The following is a 17,816-nucleotide window of genomic DNA, read 5'->3' on the forward strand; positions in this document are numbered from 1 at the left end:
AAATACTAGCGTTAATTTTTTTACTCGACACATATTTAATGTTGCTTTCTGCCTTCGCATTCAGAATTCATTTCGGTACTTTTTTATTTTATTTTATATTTTTCCATCAACAATCAACTGAAATGACCAGTCGACTGCTGGCATACCACCTACACGGCGCTCGATGGATTGCGCTTGGCCGTCGAGTGTCGCCTGTGCAGTTCCGGAGAAACGCCTCGTCTTCCGACAAACAATCCGATCCCACTATCGGTGCTAGCGAGCAGACCACAGAACCCAAAAATGACAGTGAGCCTAGCGTCGTTGAAACCTCGCCTGTATACTCTAGGGATGAGATCGAGGCGGCTGACGACTATAAGACCCCGCGTGGCAGCCGAACCGGCGCGCGCTCAGACTTTATCAAGGAGCGGGAGCCTGTTGTTGTGCACAATCTAGCCTACCCAATTCACAACAACAAATGGTACCGCATCGTGCCAGAGAGCGTGGATTACTTGCCGGTTGGTTACAGCCACGTCAACCGGGTGCCCAAGCTGGGGCACGGCCTGGAGCGTGTGCTGTTCAGCCCAGGAGTGCATTGCTTGGAGGATCCGCACAGTGGCGTGTACAATTTTGATCCCTATATTCGCAACATCACACAGCCAGCTGAGTTTGACTATGACAAGCTAACACCGTATATAACATCTTCGAAGGACGAGACGCTCATGGGGTACGCCCGCCAGCGTAGGAGGCAGTTTGTTGGATCGACCTCGTCCATGACCCACGTTTTGTCACACCTGTACTTTGCCATTGCTGCGGGCAAGAAGCCCGATATCTCATCGATGTCAATGGCATTCGCAGACATGCCGACCGGTTTCACTCGCGGCATGCGGTATCCGGCATCCATAGCGCTGCGCTACCATGACGGGGTATACGCGATCGACGCTGACAAGAGCTTTGACGTGGGTGACAGCATCCTGAGCATTCTTGGAAAGTCGCTGGAGAAGCTACTGACGTCCACACCCAAAGAGTTTGACATGTACAAAAAGATGAACTCATGGAAGGTCAAGGACATCCCCGAGGAGAACTACCATTACGTCGAGTTTGACGAGTTTGTTTTGCGCTCGCAGCTGGACTGCCGTGACGACCGGCTGCCGCGAAAGACATTTGATCTCAAGACGCGCGGCTCGCTGGCGGTGCGCATGGATCTGCAGAATTACGAGATCAGCAAGGGGTACCAGATCCACACCATGAAGGGTAGGCTGCAGTCCTTCGAGCGCGAGTACTACGACATGGTGCGGTCTGCGTTCTTGAAATACAACTTCCAGACGCGTATCGGCAACATGGACGGAATTTTTGTTGCTTACCACAACACAGCTCGTATGTTTGGTTTCCAGTATATTAGCCGCCAGGAGATGGACAGGGTTCTTTTTGGCAACGAAGCCACGGGAAACAAAGCGTTCAAGTCAGTGCTCATTTTGCTTGGCAAGCTGTTGCGCACTGTGACCGACCAGTTTCCGAAAAGGGACATCCGAGTCACCTTTGACAGCGCCTCGAGCGGCGGCAACCTGGACATGTGGGTTGAGGTCATTAACGACGAGGCCGAGGCCGTTGCCATGCAGCAGTACCAGGAGAACGGCATAATCCGTGCGCCCAAGGTGCAACCGAAGAAGGCGTCGGCTGCGGCGGAGGCCGGCGAGGACCCATTCAGCACAGCTGACCCGCTGAGCCCCAACGCTGCCAACAAGGACGGCCAGGAGGACGAGCTGGCTGCGGAGCTGGAAGACGCGGAGATCGACCCGGTCGAATTTATTTACGTTAACTCGGAAGAGCCAATCCTGAAATACACGATGCAGACATTCTCGACGTACAACAACCAGGACACAGACGGCCCGGTGACGGTCAAGAACAAGGACGAGCACTGGTACATAAACTGGAAGCTCGCAAAGTCGCACAAGTCGCAGGACGAAGTTGTGGCTCGGTATCGGGTGCTGCGGCACCGGCAAGCGACGTACTTTGAGCGCGCATCTCCAGAGACTCCGGACGAAGAGTTGTCGCCGATGCTCAAGATTCTGCGCCGTATATCGCGCAAGAATCTGTGGAGAAACGAATTGCCTGTCGGCAAAGTTGTTGTCAACCGCAGCAGGATCCCGAATGTTCAGGCGGCGCCAAAGCCGTTACCGACCGCAGGCAAAATGGGGAGGGGTGAGAGTGATGATTCCAGAAAGGCTTCCAATGGTTCTAAGAAGACCGACAAGCCACCGTTGGCTGACAAGTTTGTAGACGATGACACGGCCCTGGAGACAGAGTATGATGCGCACACAAACCCAGGGAATGCGGCGAAATCGAAATCGCTGCGCCTCAAGAGCGCTAAACCGAAGACCAAGGCTAAGCCCAAGCCCAAACGCAAGGCCAGGAAGCCCAAGGCACATTTAAGCAGCACAGGAAAGCCACGAACAGACTCTGGGCCAAGCAAGAAGGCTGACTCCGATTAAGCTTATAATTTTATTAGTGCTTTTTTGTCGGCTGAATTTACCGTTGTATACTTTTCTTCTTCTTGCCAATGGACACGCTAAAATATATATGTCGGCTGCGAGCAAACTAAAACAAAGTTGAGATGTCGTTTTCGCAGAGGCCATCAAGAAAAAAACCATGCAACGTAGGGAATCAGTGGGATTCCGTGTTACTGCAAATTAAAAACGTTAAGGGTGGATTTTGTTTGTTCGCAGGGACTTGCAATACAGGCGTGGATAAAATCAGAAAACAAGCGGAGGTGTCAGTCAACTCAGACTCAGCCGTAGAGTTTGGCAGTAGCAACGCGCAGTTGTTCAGGCACATACGGACACCATGACTTTCAACTAGTAAAATGCAAAAGTACATTGTGGACAGTGAGAAAGTCTTGAGACATATATCCTGGCCTTATTCATTCATTCATTCTGAAGCTTCATTACATGAGTGCTGTCAACAGCTGGAATTGGCGGAGATATTTGCATGCGAAATTTTTGACTGCAATATGAAATAATGTGAAACTGTGGGCATCAGCCACGTATACATAAGGTCTTTAAATTTCCTTCATTTCCGGGATGGCTCTGTGCTTATATGTTGACTTGTTCCCTTGTCGAGCTCTGTTCAAAAGTTAAATTTCCTAAAATAAAAAGCAACTGCACTGTATTGTCATTTATAAGTATTTTAATTTTTATAAAATTATTTTTCGTATACTAATTGTAAAGCTATAAAAATCCTACACATTTATTGTCATGAAGCTTCTGGGAGTGTGCACAATCGGCGTTTTCGCGGCCACCACATATGCCAGACTTCAAGTCACTTTACCAAATAGCCACACCGAGTGGGAGGCGGGCGCGCCAGGCACAATCAAGTGGAAGTAAGTAAAAAACAAATTAATGATGTTTCGTTCCTTAATATAAATAATGTATACTTGGAACTGCTAAAATGTACTGCACACGTATATTTACAATAGGCCCATCGGCAATGGTATCAAGGGCCGTCTTTCTATTGAGCTAATGGAGGGTTCCGATCCGGGAAACATGGACGTGGTGACGACGATCGCCGAGAACATTCCCGCCGGTGGCATGGAAGCGCGTTGGAATGTGCCCAAGAATTTCAAGAACAGCAACAACTATTCGATTAAGATCGTCGATGAGGACGGTGAGGAGTACTACGGCCAGTATTTTAAGGGCGTCGGCGGCAGAACTGAGGTCGGGAAGAAGCCCGCAAATAATGGACCCCCCCAGGCCGGCAACAAGGAACAGCAACAGGGAAGAAATGATCCGAGGAACAGTGGAAACCCCACGGGCGATGATCACTCAGGTAACGGCAACAGAAAGCAGCAGCAGCAGCCGCAACAAGCGCAGACGCAGCAGCCGCACAACTCCAGGAATAACATGGCGATGAAGGGCGGCAATAGCTCAGGAGAGAGCAAAGACGCCTTTGTCAGTGGCCAGGCGCGCTCCGTCTCCTTCTCAGGCAGCACAGCTGTAGTTGCGTGCGCAGTGGCTGCGGCGGCCGGCGTGCTTGCCATTTGTTAAAAATTTATAACATTGATTTTTATTATTTCATTTTCATTTTCTTAATGACATTTTACTTCCCAAACAGCCTGTCTACTTTAGGTTTTTTTGCGAACTAATCCAGCTTCCAGCCAACCCACGCTTCCTTCCTGGCTTGGCAAATGAAAAGTTAATGTGGCAAGTGCAACCGAGAAAGTTGAATTAAAAATTCAATTTAAAAATAGTTTCCCTGCGGCAGGAGCAATGATGAGCAAGGGCAATTCCAACACCACAAAATCTTTGTTGGAATAGCCGACACAACCTCGACTTCTAATTATGATCGACAGCCAGAAATTCTACTTATCATGTGGCAAGTCCGCACAAAGTTTGGGATATGTTGCTGATTGGCTGCAACTTTGTTTAGTGGTTAATGATAAACAGGCTTTTAGCCCACGAATAACAAATCACGCGCTGCATAATCAGTCTACAAGCGATCGGAAGCAAGGCTTTTTTTGGGGAGGATTTTTGTGTGTTGTCTATTTTCACACAAATTTTGGTGCGAAAACATACAGCTGCAAGACCAAAAGTGCAGCAAAGACACATGTTGGAAACAGGAGTACAGCAAGTGAGGGAAGGTGCGCACGAATGAGATAAAAAGCATTTTTGATGTTTTCCACTTTTTTAACTTGTTTTTAAAGAGTATACACGTGCATCACCATCAGCATCGCAGCAAATGGAAAAAAGAGGGGATGCTTTTTTTTGGAATGGGGACAAGCCAGGCACACTTTATTTCCCGCACAAAGGGTTTTTTTTCCGTTTAACAGTCTGAGTGAGCAATTGTTGCCTTTTTGTGAGCAGCGAGCACGACAAAAATTTCACCATTTTGAAGCAAGGTTTTATCCTGGATATTTTCGTTAGTTCGTTTTCCCTTTTCTTTTCTCTAGTGAAGTTTTTTTATCGACTGTTTGTTCACCCATTTTTATAAACTATTTTAGGCTCCTCTACTTGTTTTTTCTAAGCAACTAATACCACGTCTAATCCTTTTCCTTTGTAATCTCTACGCACTACCAACATTACCATTTTATTTACAAAAATGAAGGTTGCCATTGCCGCGTTCGCAGCGTTCACGTCGTCCGTCCTTGCTGCCCTCAGCATCAACAGCCCGGTTGCTGACACTGTGTGGCCCTACAATGGTACCCCCATCAACATTACTTGGATGTAAGTGTTATTATTAGAGTATTTTCCTTTTTATTCTCTCTTCATATCACTATTGCCGCACAGCCTTTCCATTACCTATGCGCATTGTCCGAGTTGCACAACAATCGCATGCAACGGCACTTTTTTACTATTGTCTCTTCGAATACGGTCTACAGCCGAAGACAAGGGTTAAAAGAACGTGCCAAATTTTATTTGTCACTCGTCGATTGCTTTGCGAGACCACGTCCAAACCTTACTTTCAAGGTCTTCCTTTTCGAGTGCTCCTTTCTACTCCTTTTTTCCCACATGCCTTTTTCCCTTTCCATTTTTAATTTTGTACGCGTTCGCAACAAGCATACGTGTTTTTTTCCGGCCACAAAGGCAGCACAAAATTGAGAGAAAAAATACGATTTATTTTTGTGTGGGATAGTGCCCTATTGTATTGCAATTTCATCTTTGCACATATTGACACATTGTTGCGCGCTGGACTACAAAAAGCCCAATTTTATAGTGCCGCTCCTACTTTTGTTATTTCCTTTATTTTTCCCGGCTACTTTATTGCTTCCGCTTTCTTGTTATCCCCAAACTGCCATATGCGCAGAATGCCATAGAAGGCCGACGACCAAAACAAACATTCGGGCGGTTGATATCAGCATATTTGCTGTCTGCATGAGTTGTACAAGCAAGACTCAAGCCTGATGGGCCCTTGCATTCATCCAAGCGGTCCAACGCATTGTCCAGAATTTCTTATTTGTCCAAGCCAACTCCCAAATCAAGTTTAAAAAATATGGCGGCAGCACTATTCACAAAAACACAATCAGAAATGTAAAGCACGACAAAACAAAATATATGTACAATATACTAATTGTTTTCTTGTAAACATTCTAAAAATCATTAACCAACTATAGCTCGGACGATGCCACGGTGCTCACCGGTACCGTGCTGATTCAGCTGATGGAGGGCGCCGACCCCAACAACCTGGCGCCGGTCCTGACTATTGCTAGCGGCGTGTCGTCGGTCCTCGGGAAGGTAACATTCACCCCTCCGACCAATCTGCAGGGCAGCACCAACTACGCCGTACGCGTGACATCCTCGGTGGATGGACCCCACTACAGCCACAGCTTCAAGGCCGGCAACCCCGCGATCAGCGCATCGGCCTCCACCGCAGTGGTGTCGACCGCCACGACCAAGTCCACCGACGACAACAGCAGCAACTCGAAGACCGCCAAGAACAACGACAACTCCACCCCTGTGGCCGATGAGGAGGACGAGATCTCGGATGAGGAGACCAATTCGGAGGAGGAAGAGAGCGAGGAGGAGAGCGAAGAGGAGAGCGAAGAGGATACGGATGAGAAGAGCAGCTTGGAGGAGGACGAGAGCGCCTCTGATGATGTTGAGAGCGACTCCGATGATGTCGAGAGCAGCTCGAAGCATAACAGCAGCTCATCGTCGAAGAAGGATAGCTCAAGCAGCGGCGCTGGTCGCACGCACATTGCTGTTGGTGGTCTTATTGGCGCTGCTGTTGTTGCGGCCATGTTCTAAGAGGGGCATACATGCTCTTTTTTCTTTTTTGGTTTTCTTCTTTATCTAGCCATTTTCCAAATAGGAGGAAAGTGGTGACCGAGGGGCTTGGTATTTTCTATTTAAACATTTTCATGCGATTAAGGCCTTTTTTTCTATACTTTTCTAAACCTAATAATATTAACAAATATTTTTTGTAAACATCAAATATGATTTGCATTGGCACTTTTTCTTAAACAAAAAAACAAATTGTCGTACACACACGAAGAGAGAATGGGTGGAATACAACAACTTCTAGCTTTTTCTCTCTTTTTTCTTATTGTTTTGAGCGTCATTTTATTTTTCTATTTTTGGAGTAGAAAAAAATGCAGTTAACCACAGGGCGGAATGCAAGTAGAGTATGAGCGAGAGAGGGAAAGAAAAAAGGCAAAGTGCTTGTTTGTTTTCTATTTTCGGTTTTTTTTCTTCCTCTCTCCCCAGATATAGGTCTTTTTTTCTCTCTCCCAAAGCATATACCCAATTCGTTTTTTTATACGCAAATGACAAACATTATTTCCCTTTTATCGACAGCAGTTGTGCTCGGTAGCTATGCCGTGGCAGGAGCAGCAGTAGCAGACGGCCAAAATGAGGCAGTGGCGCAAGTGAATGCGAATATCGGCCGCATTCCCAGAGCCCTGGGGCGTATTCCGAGGGATGTGGGCCGGGTGCCCAGAGAAGTGGGCCGGGTGCCCAGAGAGTTGAAGCGTGTACCCAGAGAGCTGAAGCGTGTGCCCAGAGAGCTGAAGCGTGTGCCCAGAGAGCTGAAGCGTGTGCCCAGAGAGCTGAAGCGTGTGCCCAGAGAGCTGAAGCGTGTGCCCAGAGAGCTGAAGCGTGTGCCAAGAGAGTTGAGGCGGATTCCCAGGATACCAGGCCAGCAATTCAAAAAGCGTGCTGACGAGACACAGGGCCAGGATAATGCTGATAACAAGGAGAATGACCCAAGTCCATCTCCAAGCGCCAGCCCATCCCTATCTCCGAGCCCGAGCCCGAGCCCGAGCCAGAACAAAGACACAAGCTCGAGCAGCTCAAAGACGCCCAGCAGCAAGAGCAGCTCGACGCCTGAAGAAGACAAGCTCGGCGACGACAAGAAGGAAAATTCTGCTGACGAGAAGAACAACAGCGACAATAATAACAAGAGCAGTAGTGCGGACAATGATGATAATGATGATCTTGGAGTGGTCGAAGATGAGTTTGGAAACCCAATTATCACGAACGCTGATGCGTCGTACTGGCAGATGATCACGCCTACTGGCGTCAACTATCTCAGTGGTGCGGCGACTGCGCACTGGGATTTCGCAGCGGCAGCAGCAGCGGCAGCGATGCTTGGCAGTGCCCTGTTCTAGTGTGTTTTCAACATACATTGTTTTGGCTTAGTTTCTAGTCCTGCTTTTATAATTCATTTCATTCCCCTTTCTTTCTAATAAAATAAAAGTTTAGTAGTCCAGCCAGTACTCCTCAGGGAAAATAGAGCGCATGGCGTGCCAGTGCTGGATGGCGCCGGGCAGCTGCCACTCGGACAGCGGGTTCCAGGCGTCGGTCAGCGGGCGCACGGCATCGTTGGGCAAGATGATCTCGTTGGCCAGCATCTCCGACAAGACAGCTTTGCGAAGAGAAGTATTTCTACCAGGACTCGAATCAACGGCTGGTATTTGGAAGTTCAGCGGCGCGTCCGAGGCAAAGAACATCATGTTAGACAAAATCCCACTCGTATCTTTCTCCGGATCGTCCTTGCGGGCGGGGTTGGGCTCGATGAAGCAGCGCACATACTCAAATGTCGTGCGCAGCGTTGCGGTGATATGCGCCATGGAGCGGTGGTCGTTGGGAATGCCGACGTAGTTCATGGCCAGCACGCCGTTGGGAAGCAGGATGCGGTGCAGGTGCGCAACTGCCTCCTGTGAGAACAGGGACGGAGGCACGGAGCCGCCGGTGAAGACGTCGTGGACGATGTAGTCGTATGTGCCAAAGGGCGCGGATTCGATGAATGCGCGCGCGTCGTACAGGTGCACGGCGTTGAGGTCGCGCGGCAGGCCAAAGAAGCCAACGGCAGCGTGGTGGACGACGGGGTCGATTTCAACGACATCCACGCGCACTTTTCTCTTGTGCAGCGAGCGCGCCGAGATGCCAGCGCCCAGGCCAATAATCAGCGCATGCTCGTTCTCCCGCTGCGCGCCACGAATCATCCGCACGGCGTCGGCGTAGTAGAAGATGGCAAAAATCGATTCGCGCGTGGTGCTCCACTGGCCGCCAATGAGCGAGTGGCCACTGCGCAAAACCCGCATGCCGCGGTCGTGCTCATCGGATACCGTGATCCAGCCAGTTATCGACTCCTTGCGCAGCAGCATGCGGTACTTAGGCGTCGTGGAGATGACACCGCCGTTAATTTTGCAGTGGCGGTTGGTCACCACCATAATTAACGCGAGGAGAACCACGACCATTGTTGGCACTACCACGGTCATTTTCAGTAGGCAGCTACCGAGGCAAGCCTGCGCGGGTCGGGCCAATTTTGCCCCCTCGGGCGCGCGCTCCTCGGCAGGCTTGGGCAAAGCCTTTGTGGACTCCTCGGACCCCGCCTGGAACTTGGAAACAAGGTTGGCGGCTGACAGAAACACGGCGGTTATTAACAGGGCATTTCCACCATAACGAAAATGCACCGATGATACTCTGTGCATTATGACCCAGCCACACGCGCCCAAAAGCACCGCCACCACCGCTGCCTTGCCCGCCGACGTGCTAGCCCCGTGTGAAGCGCGCGCAATGGCAATGGCACTGGCGAATCCGCACAGCGCAAGCACCGGGAAGGACAGTGCGCACTGCGTCACCATCGGCCCCCACATCGGGCCCAAGCGTCCTGAAAAGCGCAACAGGTAATCTGTGGGCACTGGCGCAAGCGCCAGCATAATCGCCGCAAGGTCTATGGCCCTGGTCATCGCGTGTCTCGCTTGGGCGTCGACTGACAGCGACTCGCCCTGCTTGCGCGCCAGGATGCGGCGCCAGTAGAGCACTCCCAGAGCGCCGCCAGCCGCCATGACCACTAGCAGGGCGCGCAGGAACCCTAGCTGTGCCAGAACGTTGCCGTATAGCGGCTCCAGGTACTGCGGCCCCAAGGTCAGCAGCGACCATGCGGTGATGCTGGAGACCATGAGCGTGAGAGCTATGGTGACAATGGTTGACTTGGACAGCTTGGATGAGGCCGGAACATAGTCGTTGTGCTTCTTGTCCTCTCTTTTGCTATGCTCGCCTGTGGTGCTGGGTTTTTTGCTTTTCCCTGCCCGCTTGGTGATATCGTTTGTTGAGGCCATCATGTTTACTGTCCCAATTCCTTTTGTTTCAGCACTGCTGTTTTGACAAATGCAATAATAGGCTATCGAAGCGCGACTTTAAAAAATGTTGGATATTTTTAGTATAAAAATGAAAAGTATATAAAATGAAAAATGAAAAGTGAAAAGTGAAAACAAAAAAAGCAAGCCCCTCTTTAATTTCCTGCCTTGGGCACAATGGATGCTGTCCGGGCCGAACGTGCTTTGTGTGATTAGAATGCCTGAAAGAGCTTCAAACCAAAAAGAATAAATGCCCCATTTGGGACACATGCACAGCGGTCTGCCAATTTTATCGCTTTTTTGGGCTGGACTGCTTTGGCCTGACTTGGCCCCTGGGCTGGGTTAGCCTTTGGCTATCCGCTGATCTGCGATCACTACACGGTGATTATCTTCGGAGTTTTTGCCACTGGCCATGCGCGCATGTACGCCCAAATGGTGGTGGGGGAGGTGCGGACAATCACAGCTTAAAAAATTAAAGTTGGAGGGTCTGGCCTGGTTTGCTGTTCTCCGCTCAGCTCAGCTCTGGTGCTTTGCTGCGCATACAGCCAAAATGCATTTTTATTTTCTGTTCTCCCCATCACCACTACTCATCCACGCATCCACTCACTCACGCTTCTGCTCTCTTTCTCTCACACACACACTCTTCTCAATACGCTAATCAATAGTATTCCTTGCGCTCAATCTGTACATTCATGTCACCCTCCACAAACTCGCGCACAGAGGTCGCCAATACCTCGTACTCGGCCGCAAACTTTGCGTCCATCTTCGCAGTCTTGAACACGTTCAGCGCCGCCATTCGCGTGCCTGACATCCAGGAGCCAGAGGTAACTAACACACCAAGTACATTGTTTTTTATGATTAGCGCTTAAACACGCGAGTTACTAATGCTATTATCGTTGCATAGGATCTCGACACCGTGGTCAGATGCACAGACGACACAAAGGCCCTCAGGGAGCTAGCGCTGACTCTGCTGGCCGCCGCTGTGGACCGCAAGGCAAAGTCATTGCTGACGGAGGACCAATGGCCTAAGCTCTGCAGCTCTCTAGCAGCCGGCAGCGCCGTTCATCTGCTCAAGGGCCTGGAGGTTCCCGAGGACGCTGCCGAGTCGCTCGATGACTTTGTCGCGCAGCCGCCAGCCGTGCGCGTCGACGTTCTCTACTGGTTCTGCGAAATCGCCCTGATGAACAACACAGTCATTAAGGCGCTTATCGATGGTGAGTGCGAGAGAGAACGCAAGCCCGCCTCTGCCTCGACAAACACAGCTGTGAATGACGCACTCGTTCGTCTGACCCCCTTGGTTGAGATTGCCAAGCAGAGATACTGGCTGTTTGGAAATAACACGCGGCAATTGTATCTTGAGTCCCTGTCGCAGAAGGGCAAGGGCAGGCTGGAGTTACTGGCCCAAAGTCTGGAAGAATTTGCCGCTGTTGCTGCTGATCTCAGGGCTCAGCGCAGCCACGCCCAGAAGGAGCTGGCTGACCGGCTGGACACCGAGGTCGTTCCGTTCTTGGAGAAGCAAAGGAGGAAGAGGGAGCGCGTCGAGCGCGCGCTGCAACGCCAGGCCATAGCCGCAGCCAACGTCCACCTGTACGAGACGCGCACCAGAAAGCGCCAGCGCGTCAACTACAATGTCGACGAAGACATTTCGTACGACTTTTAAAAAGTGCTGCACATGCACGCACTCACGTTTCCGGGCATTTGCTTTTTTATTTATTTATTTATTTCTTGCGCTTGAACAGCAAAATGCCAAACAAAGAAAAATTGTACATCCAACTGGCTCATGGCGTCGACGATTTCATTGTAATGCTTAGCGCGGTCAGGAACAGCAAGATAGACAGGCTGTCGAGAAGCCGGCTGCCCGCCGACAGAGCCACAAGAGACCATGCGGGGACTCCCGGAATCTGCGCCAAAAGCGATGACGAAAGCGAGCGAGAAGGAGCAGTCCGCTGGCCGCTGCCATTGCCGCCAATCAAAAAGTATGCTACGTAGATGACCAGCTCGAGCATGAGCAGGTACCACAGAATGTAGTTGCCATTGGCCCACTCCTCCAGCCGCCCATCTGGCCGCGCGCGCAGCAAGTTCGCCCACTTTGACCGCACATCCTCGGCACTCTCACCCACCAGCTGCTCGTACCGCGCCTCCCGCGAAACACCAAACATGTACACGCCAACCACAGGCACAAGCTTGACGAACGCTCGCGACAGCCCAACTGCCGAAAATCGCCGCCCAGCCAAAAACTCACGCAGTCCCGTTCCCCCGCCCGCTGCCGCCGCCACCGCCGCTGCTGCGGGATCAGAAATCGTTGCATTGACATTGTCGTGTAGCGCGTCCGAGTTGGTATCTGCTGTGGCCACCGTCGGGCGCAACCGGCTGCTGCGGAGTGTGCGCTCCTCAACCGGCGCCTCTGCCGCCGTACCCTCAAACTCAGCTGCTGCCGCTGCCTCCTCAGCCTCTTGTCGTGCCTTGCGGGCCAGGTTTCCCGCACGACGCCGTGGCTGCGAGCTACCATTATCGATGGCTGCTTCATTGATCGCGTCGATGGATATTCCGGACGTGTGCTCGACAGGAGTGCCCTCTGCTGTCTTGAGCTCGTGTCCGCCGGCCATGCCTAGCTCAGCTTTGTCGGACTCCTCCTGTGCTTGGCTGAATGTGCTTTTAATGCGGCTCAGCCGATCGTTTCCACGATTCAAAATTCGCTCTTGTCTCAGCCGGCGCCGCTTCTGTGCCTCGGTCTCTGTGCCAGCTGTCAATGCTCCAGCTCCAGCTCCTATTTCGGCTACTAGTTCAGGCGATTCGGACATTTTGTGTGTATAATTTAATGTTTTTTTGGTGCGCAAGATGAGAAGGTCGTTCAAGTTGCAACCGCTGCCAGGTTCGAGAACATCCTTTTTCTGGCTTGTGCGTAGGCGCTTCGTGAGAGCAAAAGCGAAAGGAGCTCAAAAATTGAAATTGAGAGTAGTGCGCAACGATTTGGGCGATCACCACATCAAATCAACCAATCAACTGCATTTGGCTATTCGCGCTCAATCTCGCTTCAACATTAGCACTCATGCCCAAAACAAGCGCTATATTGAAGTTGAAATTGGGCTTGGGTGGACAAGAAAGAACACAGTGATTTGGCAGACGCAGATGCAACAGGCTTGAATTAAACCCTCTTTTCTCTCACACATTGACAGATACGACAAAATGGTAAATTATCTATCTTTATAAGACGCATGAGCGAACACTACTCCCCCAGTTTTTTGGCGATGGATGCGGATGCACAGTGGCAACATATTCGAAGGATTCGCACGAACAATTTGGAGAAAAGGCCCCAGATGGATGCATGGATTCTGCGAGACCAGGAATGGATGCGGCGCAATGAGGCAGTGCGGCTAAGAATACGCTTTTTTATTGGCAACGGCAAATTTGGAGTGTGAATTTGAAATTTCATCTTTGAACTTTAAATTCTAATCTGCACGAACCATTGCGCTGCTACTTTGGGGCCATGCGTTTATAGAGGCAGAGTGCCGACAAAAGAGTTGCACTGCATATAGCATACAACGCTTGCGTGCTAGCAGCTTTTCATATATTTGGTTGGCTTCTATTTGGGGCTCTTGTCAGCAGCACCATTTGGCCCGCAGAGCGTACACGCATGCACCCTTTTATTGCTGGTTTTGAGCAGCGAATCCTTGGAGCAGATTGGGGATTTCAGGATTGGAATCAGAATCGTTGTTCAGAAGCAGAGGCGCTAGTTTTGCAAAATAATAGCGTTGCACAGAACGTGCCTTCTTGTGCTTAATCGTTTGAGCTTGTCTGTTATTTTGCGGTCTAGAGTCGCACCCGCTGCAGTTTTGAATTGGGGGAGGATGAAGAGCTGCTTGAAGCTCTTGACGCGCAATACCCAAACACACAACCTCCTGGACAAATCGCTAAACTTGAAATGTCACTATCTCTCTTTGTTACTTCCACTATAATAGGCCGACGCTACTGCCCACAAGAAGAGAGTCTTCCGCAAGTTCTCGTACCGCGGTATTGATCTCGAGCAGCTGCTCGACATCTCCAGCGAGGAGTTCATGAACATGGTTTCGTGCCGTGCCCGCAGAAAGTTCAAGCGCGGTCTTAAGCGCAAGCCCATGAACCTCATCAAGAAGCTCCGCATTGCCAAGCAGAACGCTCCCGAGAACGAGAAGCCCAGCGCTGTCAAGACCCACCTCCGCAGCATGATCATCGTCCCCGAGATGATTGGCTCTATCGTCGCTGTTTACAACGGCAAGACCTTCAACCAGGTCGAGATCAAGCCCGAGATGATCGGTCACTACCTCGGTGAGTTCTCCATCACCTACAAGCCCGTCAAGCACGGTCGTCCGGGTATGGGTGCCACCAACTCTTCCCGCTTCATCCCCCTCAAGTAATTTGTCGAAAAGTGGATCCAAACCGGGGCCTTTCTTTTTTCCATGTGCACTTACCGAGGCTGTTGCTTTGTTGTTTAAATACACAACATTTTGTTGCTAAAATTGATTCTTTTTTGTTTCGAAATATGGTGGAGTAATCGAAATGGTTGCGGTTGCGCCTTCATTCCGCCAACATCATTCCTGAATCGGGATGGGGCTTGAAAAAGCTGGCTTCTCGGAAGCACCAAAACATTGAGGCTGTCTTGTTGAATCGAAAGATGTGTGCTGCTGAGTGCCAGATATAAAAAGGCATCTAAATCACCATTTTGGTTCCGTCACAATGACGCGGGAATAGCTGCGCTCTTTGATATAAATACAGGTTCGTGGAAAAAATTTAAAAATTGAATTGGCCTCAAGCTGGGTCTTTTTCATTTTATTTTTGACTACATTCACTCTTTTACCCTTTTTTATTCTTTTAATACACTCTTTAATTTAAAATTTCGCTTCAAATACACGGTCGTACTTACATATTAACTTTATACTTTATTCGCATTTGACAGCAGCACACTAGATAGCAACACCCAATGGATGGACCGACAGAGACACTCGATTCAAAGGCAGAGCTCGACCAAGAAGAAATTGAACGGCTACTGCGGGAGAACCGCGCCCTCAAAGGCCGACTGGACGAACTGGAGCGCGAGAACCGGCTTTTGAAGCAGCGCAACTTTGATCTGTCCATGCGCTATGGCCGCAGTGTGGAAAACCGCCGTCAGCCCTTTGAACTAGTATTTTCTGACAGCGAGAATGAGGGCGAGCAAGGTCAGAACAGCGACGAAGCCGAAGGCGATAACCGGGTGGGTGAGGAGGATGCCGCTGAGAATAGTAGCAATGTCAGCGATAATAATAACAATGAGGCCAGCAGCGATGCTGGTGGATATACAGTTGAGGAGAGCGATATTAGTCGGAAAGGGGGCAGCGGCACGGAAGGCTCGGGCGCGCGCGAGCAGCGGCTAAATATCCTGATGGGCACTAATTTCAGCAGCATATCTGCGTCGGCGGAAGCAGCCGAGGGCGCAAGCCCGGCCAAACGAAGAAATAGCAGCACCCACAAGAGCAGCAGCAACTTGGGTACTGACCGCGCGACGAGGGATGCATCCGCAGGGAAATTCGACACTGCTGCATTGGAAGCCGATGGATCATCCAGGTACGCCGACAGCGAGTCGCCAGCGCTTACAAAAGAGAAGAAGAGCTTGCGCGAAAACGCCGATGAGCGACAGGGCGTGGCCGGTGGATCGTCGCGGCGCAAGGAGGCAAAACAGCTCAAATGCTATGCGGAGCTGGAAGGGCACGAGGGGGCGATCTACTCGACGCAGTATTCGCCGACAGGCGACCGCGTGGCCAGTGCGTCTTTCGACAAGAGCGTGCGTATCTGGGATGTGGGAGAGCAGAAGCCCCTGGCAGTGCTCAGTGGCCACCATCAGAGCGTCTTTGACGTGGTATGGCGCGACGACAGCATAGCCGTGGCGTCGGCGGGCTTTGACCGGTCGTGCATAGAATGGGACATTGAGACCCAGGAGGCCACCACCCGGCTGCAGTGCGACGGGCTGGTGCAGTGCCTGCGGTACTCGACGCACAACCCGCGGATCATATATGCTGGTGACTCATCGGGCTTCATCACCATCCATGACACGCGAGAGGCATCCGGCGGAACAAAACTGAGCAACGATGGCGCCATGGTCAACACAATCTACTGCTTCAATGACGAGACTCGGTTGGTGTCGGGCGACCGCAACGGCGAGATCAAAATGTGGGATGTGCGGATAGGCCGCTTCATGCGCCTGGTCAGCTCAGACACCCAGCGTCACGCCATCAGCCACATCAGCGTTGTCAAAAACGAGAAGAGCGGCACCGAGTACATGGCTACAAACTCGTACGACAATGTGCTGCGCGTGTACGATCGCGTCGATGACCCGTCTGTGCCGACTCCCCGCGTTATCCACGAGCTGCAAGGTATTCGCAGCCGCAACTGGCCCATCAAGAATGCCTTTTTGGACCCACGTGTGGCCCAGGAAAAGCTCATGGGTCTGTACGACGATGATTATTACGAGCTGGACACGCGCTCCCAGAGCGAGGCCCGCGGCCTGCGCTCGATGCTGTTCCTGATCACTGGCAGCGCCGAGCCGCTTGCCTACTTGTACAAGCTGAACACGCACTCCAAAAGCGTGCGGATCGATGACAAGGTACGTGTGCGAGAAAGTAAACGTGATTTGGGGGAGGGGAAGGGGGGCTGTGAGAAGCATTTTGGACAATGCGTGCTGCACAATGCTAACTGTTTACTTTTTTTTTAATTTTTTGCTTTGGGTGTTTCTGGTCTGTATAGGGGAAGCATGGGATGCGACAGAGGCTCGAGGGCCACTCGGACAGGGTGTATGCGGTGGCGACGCACCCGACCGAAATCAAGGCGTGTACAGCCGGCGCCGACAGCACCATTCGACTCTGGCACATCCCATCGGCGGGCCGGCTGCTCAAGGAAGGCTACTAGCTCGAAAGCACATAGTATCTGTGGTTTGTTTTTTGGGGAGCTGAATCGTGGCGGTGGCGGCATCTTTCTCCCCTTGTGACTGGGCTGCCGGTGACCAACTAGACTTTATGGGCAATAGAAAGAAGGACATGTGTTATCTTGCGTCGCAAGTACTATTCTCAGACCTTTTATAATCAGTCGAATATAGCGAAACAAAAGTGCCAAGCAAAACTTACGATTTGAGACGCCAAAATGCACTACAGACCATCATGTTCTGGTCGTGGTCTGCCCAATAGCGAATGTCGGAAATATGCAGACGAAAACCTTGCAGATCCATTCTTTTCTGGGCTGCAAAGATGTGCGTGCTATTTGTGTGCTCAGTTCTTTGAAGCTGCCGGGATTGGCAGGCTGTGAAGAAGGAGGGAGAAATCGAAGTGAGTGTTGCTTATTTTTTTCCCGCCATTTTTGCAATAAAAAAGTGCGAAAAAACAGTTCAGCTTTTTTATTTTTCATTGTTGTTGTTATTTGTCCGGGTTCTTGGGGTTTTATTTATTTTTTGACTATTATTATCGCACTGTTGAATTTGGTGGCTTCAAACACCCTCAACTATATTTTGTTCTCTTCTTTTATTGCAGTTTTTGTCATTTGGCAAAATTCAAGCTTTTATAAAAACAATAAATCTATTTTTTAGGTGTTACTGGCACCTGCGCTTCTTTATTATTATTCCTCTCAATTTCGCAATCCATCTCTTCCCTCTCTTCCTCTTCCTCACCCACTCCCTTTTCTTATTCTTCTGAAATACTCACCCACCATTCCTATATATTCAATTATTTCTACTCTCATTTGCTTGCCAATCGCACGCCTTCTCTCT

General features: G+C 50.6%; 9 protein-coding genes across 9 annotated transcripts; 7 read left to right on the plus strand and 2 right to left on the minus strand.

The window, feature by feature from the left end:
• Positions 1-45: 45 nt before the first annotated feature.
• BX661DRAFT_181469 (mitochondrial protein Pet127-domain-containing protein) lies at positions 46-2,554 on the plus strand. The gene has a single exon (XM_051535719.1). The coding sequence runs from the start codon at positions 123-125 to the stop codon at positions 2,466-2,468; it is 2,346 nt and encodes a 781-aa protein (XP_051392174.1). The 5' UTR covers positions 46-122; the 3' UTR covers positions 2,469-2,554.
• Positions 2,555-2,847: 293 nt separating this feature from the next.
• BX661DRAFT_100640 (uncharacterized protein) lies at positions 2,848-4,034 on the plus strand. The gene is made up of 2 exons (XM_051532385.1): positions 2,848-3,355; positions 3,452-4,034. Exons 1-2 carry the CDS (start codon positions 3,231-3,233, stop codon positions 4,017-4,019), a joined length of 693 nt encoding a protein of 230 aa, XP_051392175.1. The 5' UTR covers positions 2,848-3,230; the 3' UTR covers positions 4,020-4,034.
• An 875-nt stretch (positions 4,035-4,909) lies between these two features.
• Positions 4,910-6,903, plus strand: BX661DRAFT_181472 (uncharacterized protein). Its single transcript, XM_051535720.1, has 2 exons — positions 4,910-5,195; positions 6,083-6,903. Exons 1-2 carry the CDS (start codon positions 5,071-5,073, stop codon positions 6,714-6,716), a joined length of 759 nt encoding a protein of 252 aa, XP_051392176.1. The 5' UTR covers positions 4,910-5,070; the 3' UTR covers positions 6,717-6,903.
• A 258-nt stretch (positions 6,904-7,161) lies between these two features.
• Positions 7,162-8,137, plus strand: BX661DRAFT_181476 (uncharacterized protein). Its single transcript, XM_051535721.1, has one exon. The coding sequence runs from the start codon at positions 7,235-7,237 to the stop codon at positions 8,075-8,077; it is 843 nt and encodes a 280-aa protein (XP_051392177.1). The 5' UTR covers positions 7,162-7,234; the 3' UTR covers positions 8,078-8,137.
• BX661DRAFT_181477 (S-adenosyl-L-methionine-dependent methyltransferase) lies at positions 8,138-10,233 on the minus strand. The gene has a single exon (XM_051535722.1). It carries the CDS (start codon positions 10,034-10,036, stop codon positions 8,168-8,170), a length of 1,869 nt encoding a protein of 622 aa, XP_051392178.1. The 5' UTR covers positions 10,037-10,233; the 3' UTR covers positions 8,138-8,167.
• A 335-nt stretch (positions 10,234-10,568) lies between these two features.
• Positions 10,569-11,751, plus strand: BX661DRAFT_204991 (uncharacterized protein). Its single transcript, XM_051538582.1, has 2 exons — positions 10,569-10,875; positions 10,956-11,751. The coding sequence occupies exons 1-2, from the start codon at positions 10,744-10,746 to the stop codon at positions 11,709-11,711; spliced, it is 888 nt and encodes a 295-aa protein (XP_051392179.1). The 5' UTR covers positions 10,569-10,743; the 3' UTR covers positions 11,712-11,751.
• Positions 11,710-12,895, minus strand: BX661DRAFT_181479 (uncharacterized protein). Its single transcript, XM_051535723.1, has one exon. It carries the CDS (start codon positions 12,850-12,852, stop codon positions 11,830-11,832), a length of 1,023 nt encoding a protein of 340 aa, XP_051392180.1. The 5' UTR covers positions 12,853-12,895; the 3' UTR covers positions 11,710-11,829.
• A 291-nt stretch (positions 12,896-13,186) lies between these two features.
• On the plus strand, positions 13,187-14,553 carry BX661DRAFT_181480 (putative 40S ribosomal protein S15-like protein). Its single transcript, XM_051535724.1, has 2 exons — positions 13,187-13,240; positions 14,011-14,553. The coding sequence occupies exons 1-2, from the start codon at positions 13,238-13,240 to the stop codon at positions 14,443-14,445; spliced, it is 438 nt and encodes a 145-aa protein (XP_051392181.1). The 5' UTR covers positions 13,187-13,237; the 3' UTR covers positions 14,446-14,553.
• Positions 14,554-14,812: 259 nt separating this feature from the next.
• BX661DRAFT_181484 (WD40-repeat-containing domain protein) lies at positions 14,813-17,441 on the plus strand. Its single transcript, XM_051535725.1, has 2 exons — positions 14,813-16,664; positions 16,805-17,441. Exons 1-2 carry the CDS (start codon positions 15,009-15,011, stop codon positions 16,964-16,966), a joined length of 1,818 nt encoding a protein of 605 aa, XP_051392182.1. The 5' UTR covers positions 14,813-15,008; the 3' UTR covers positions 16,967-17,441.
• The last annotated feature ends 375 nt before the right edge of the window (positions 17,442-17,816 follow it).

Source organism: Kickxella alabastrina, assembly GCF_025024165.1.
Source record: "Kickxella alabastrina strain RSA 675 chromosome Unknown BX661scaffold_9, whole genome shotgun sequence".
NCBI classification, from domain to species: domain Eukaryota; kingdom Fungi; phylum Kickxellomycota; class Kickxellomycetes; order Kickxellales; family Kickxellaceae; genus Kickxella; species Kickxella alabastrina.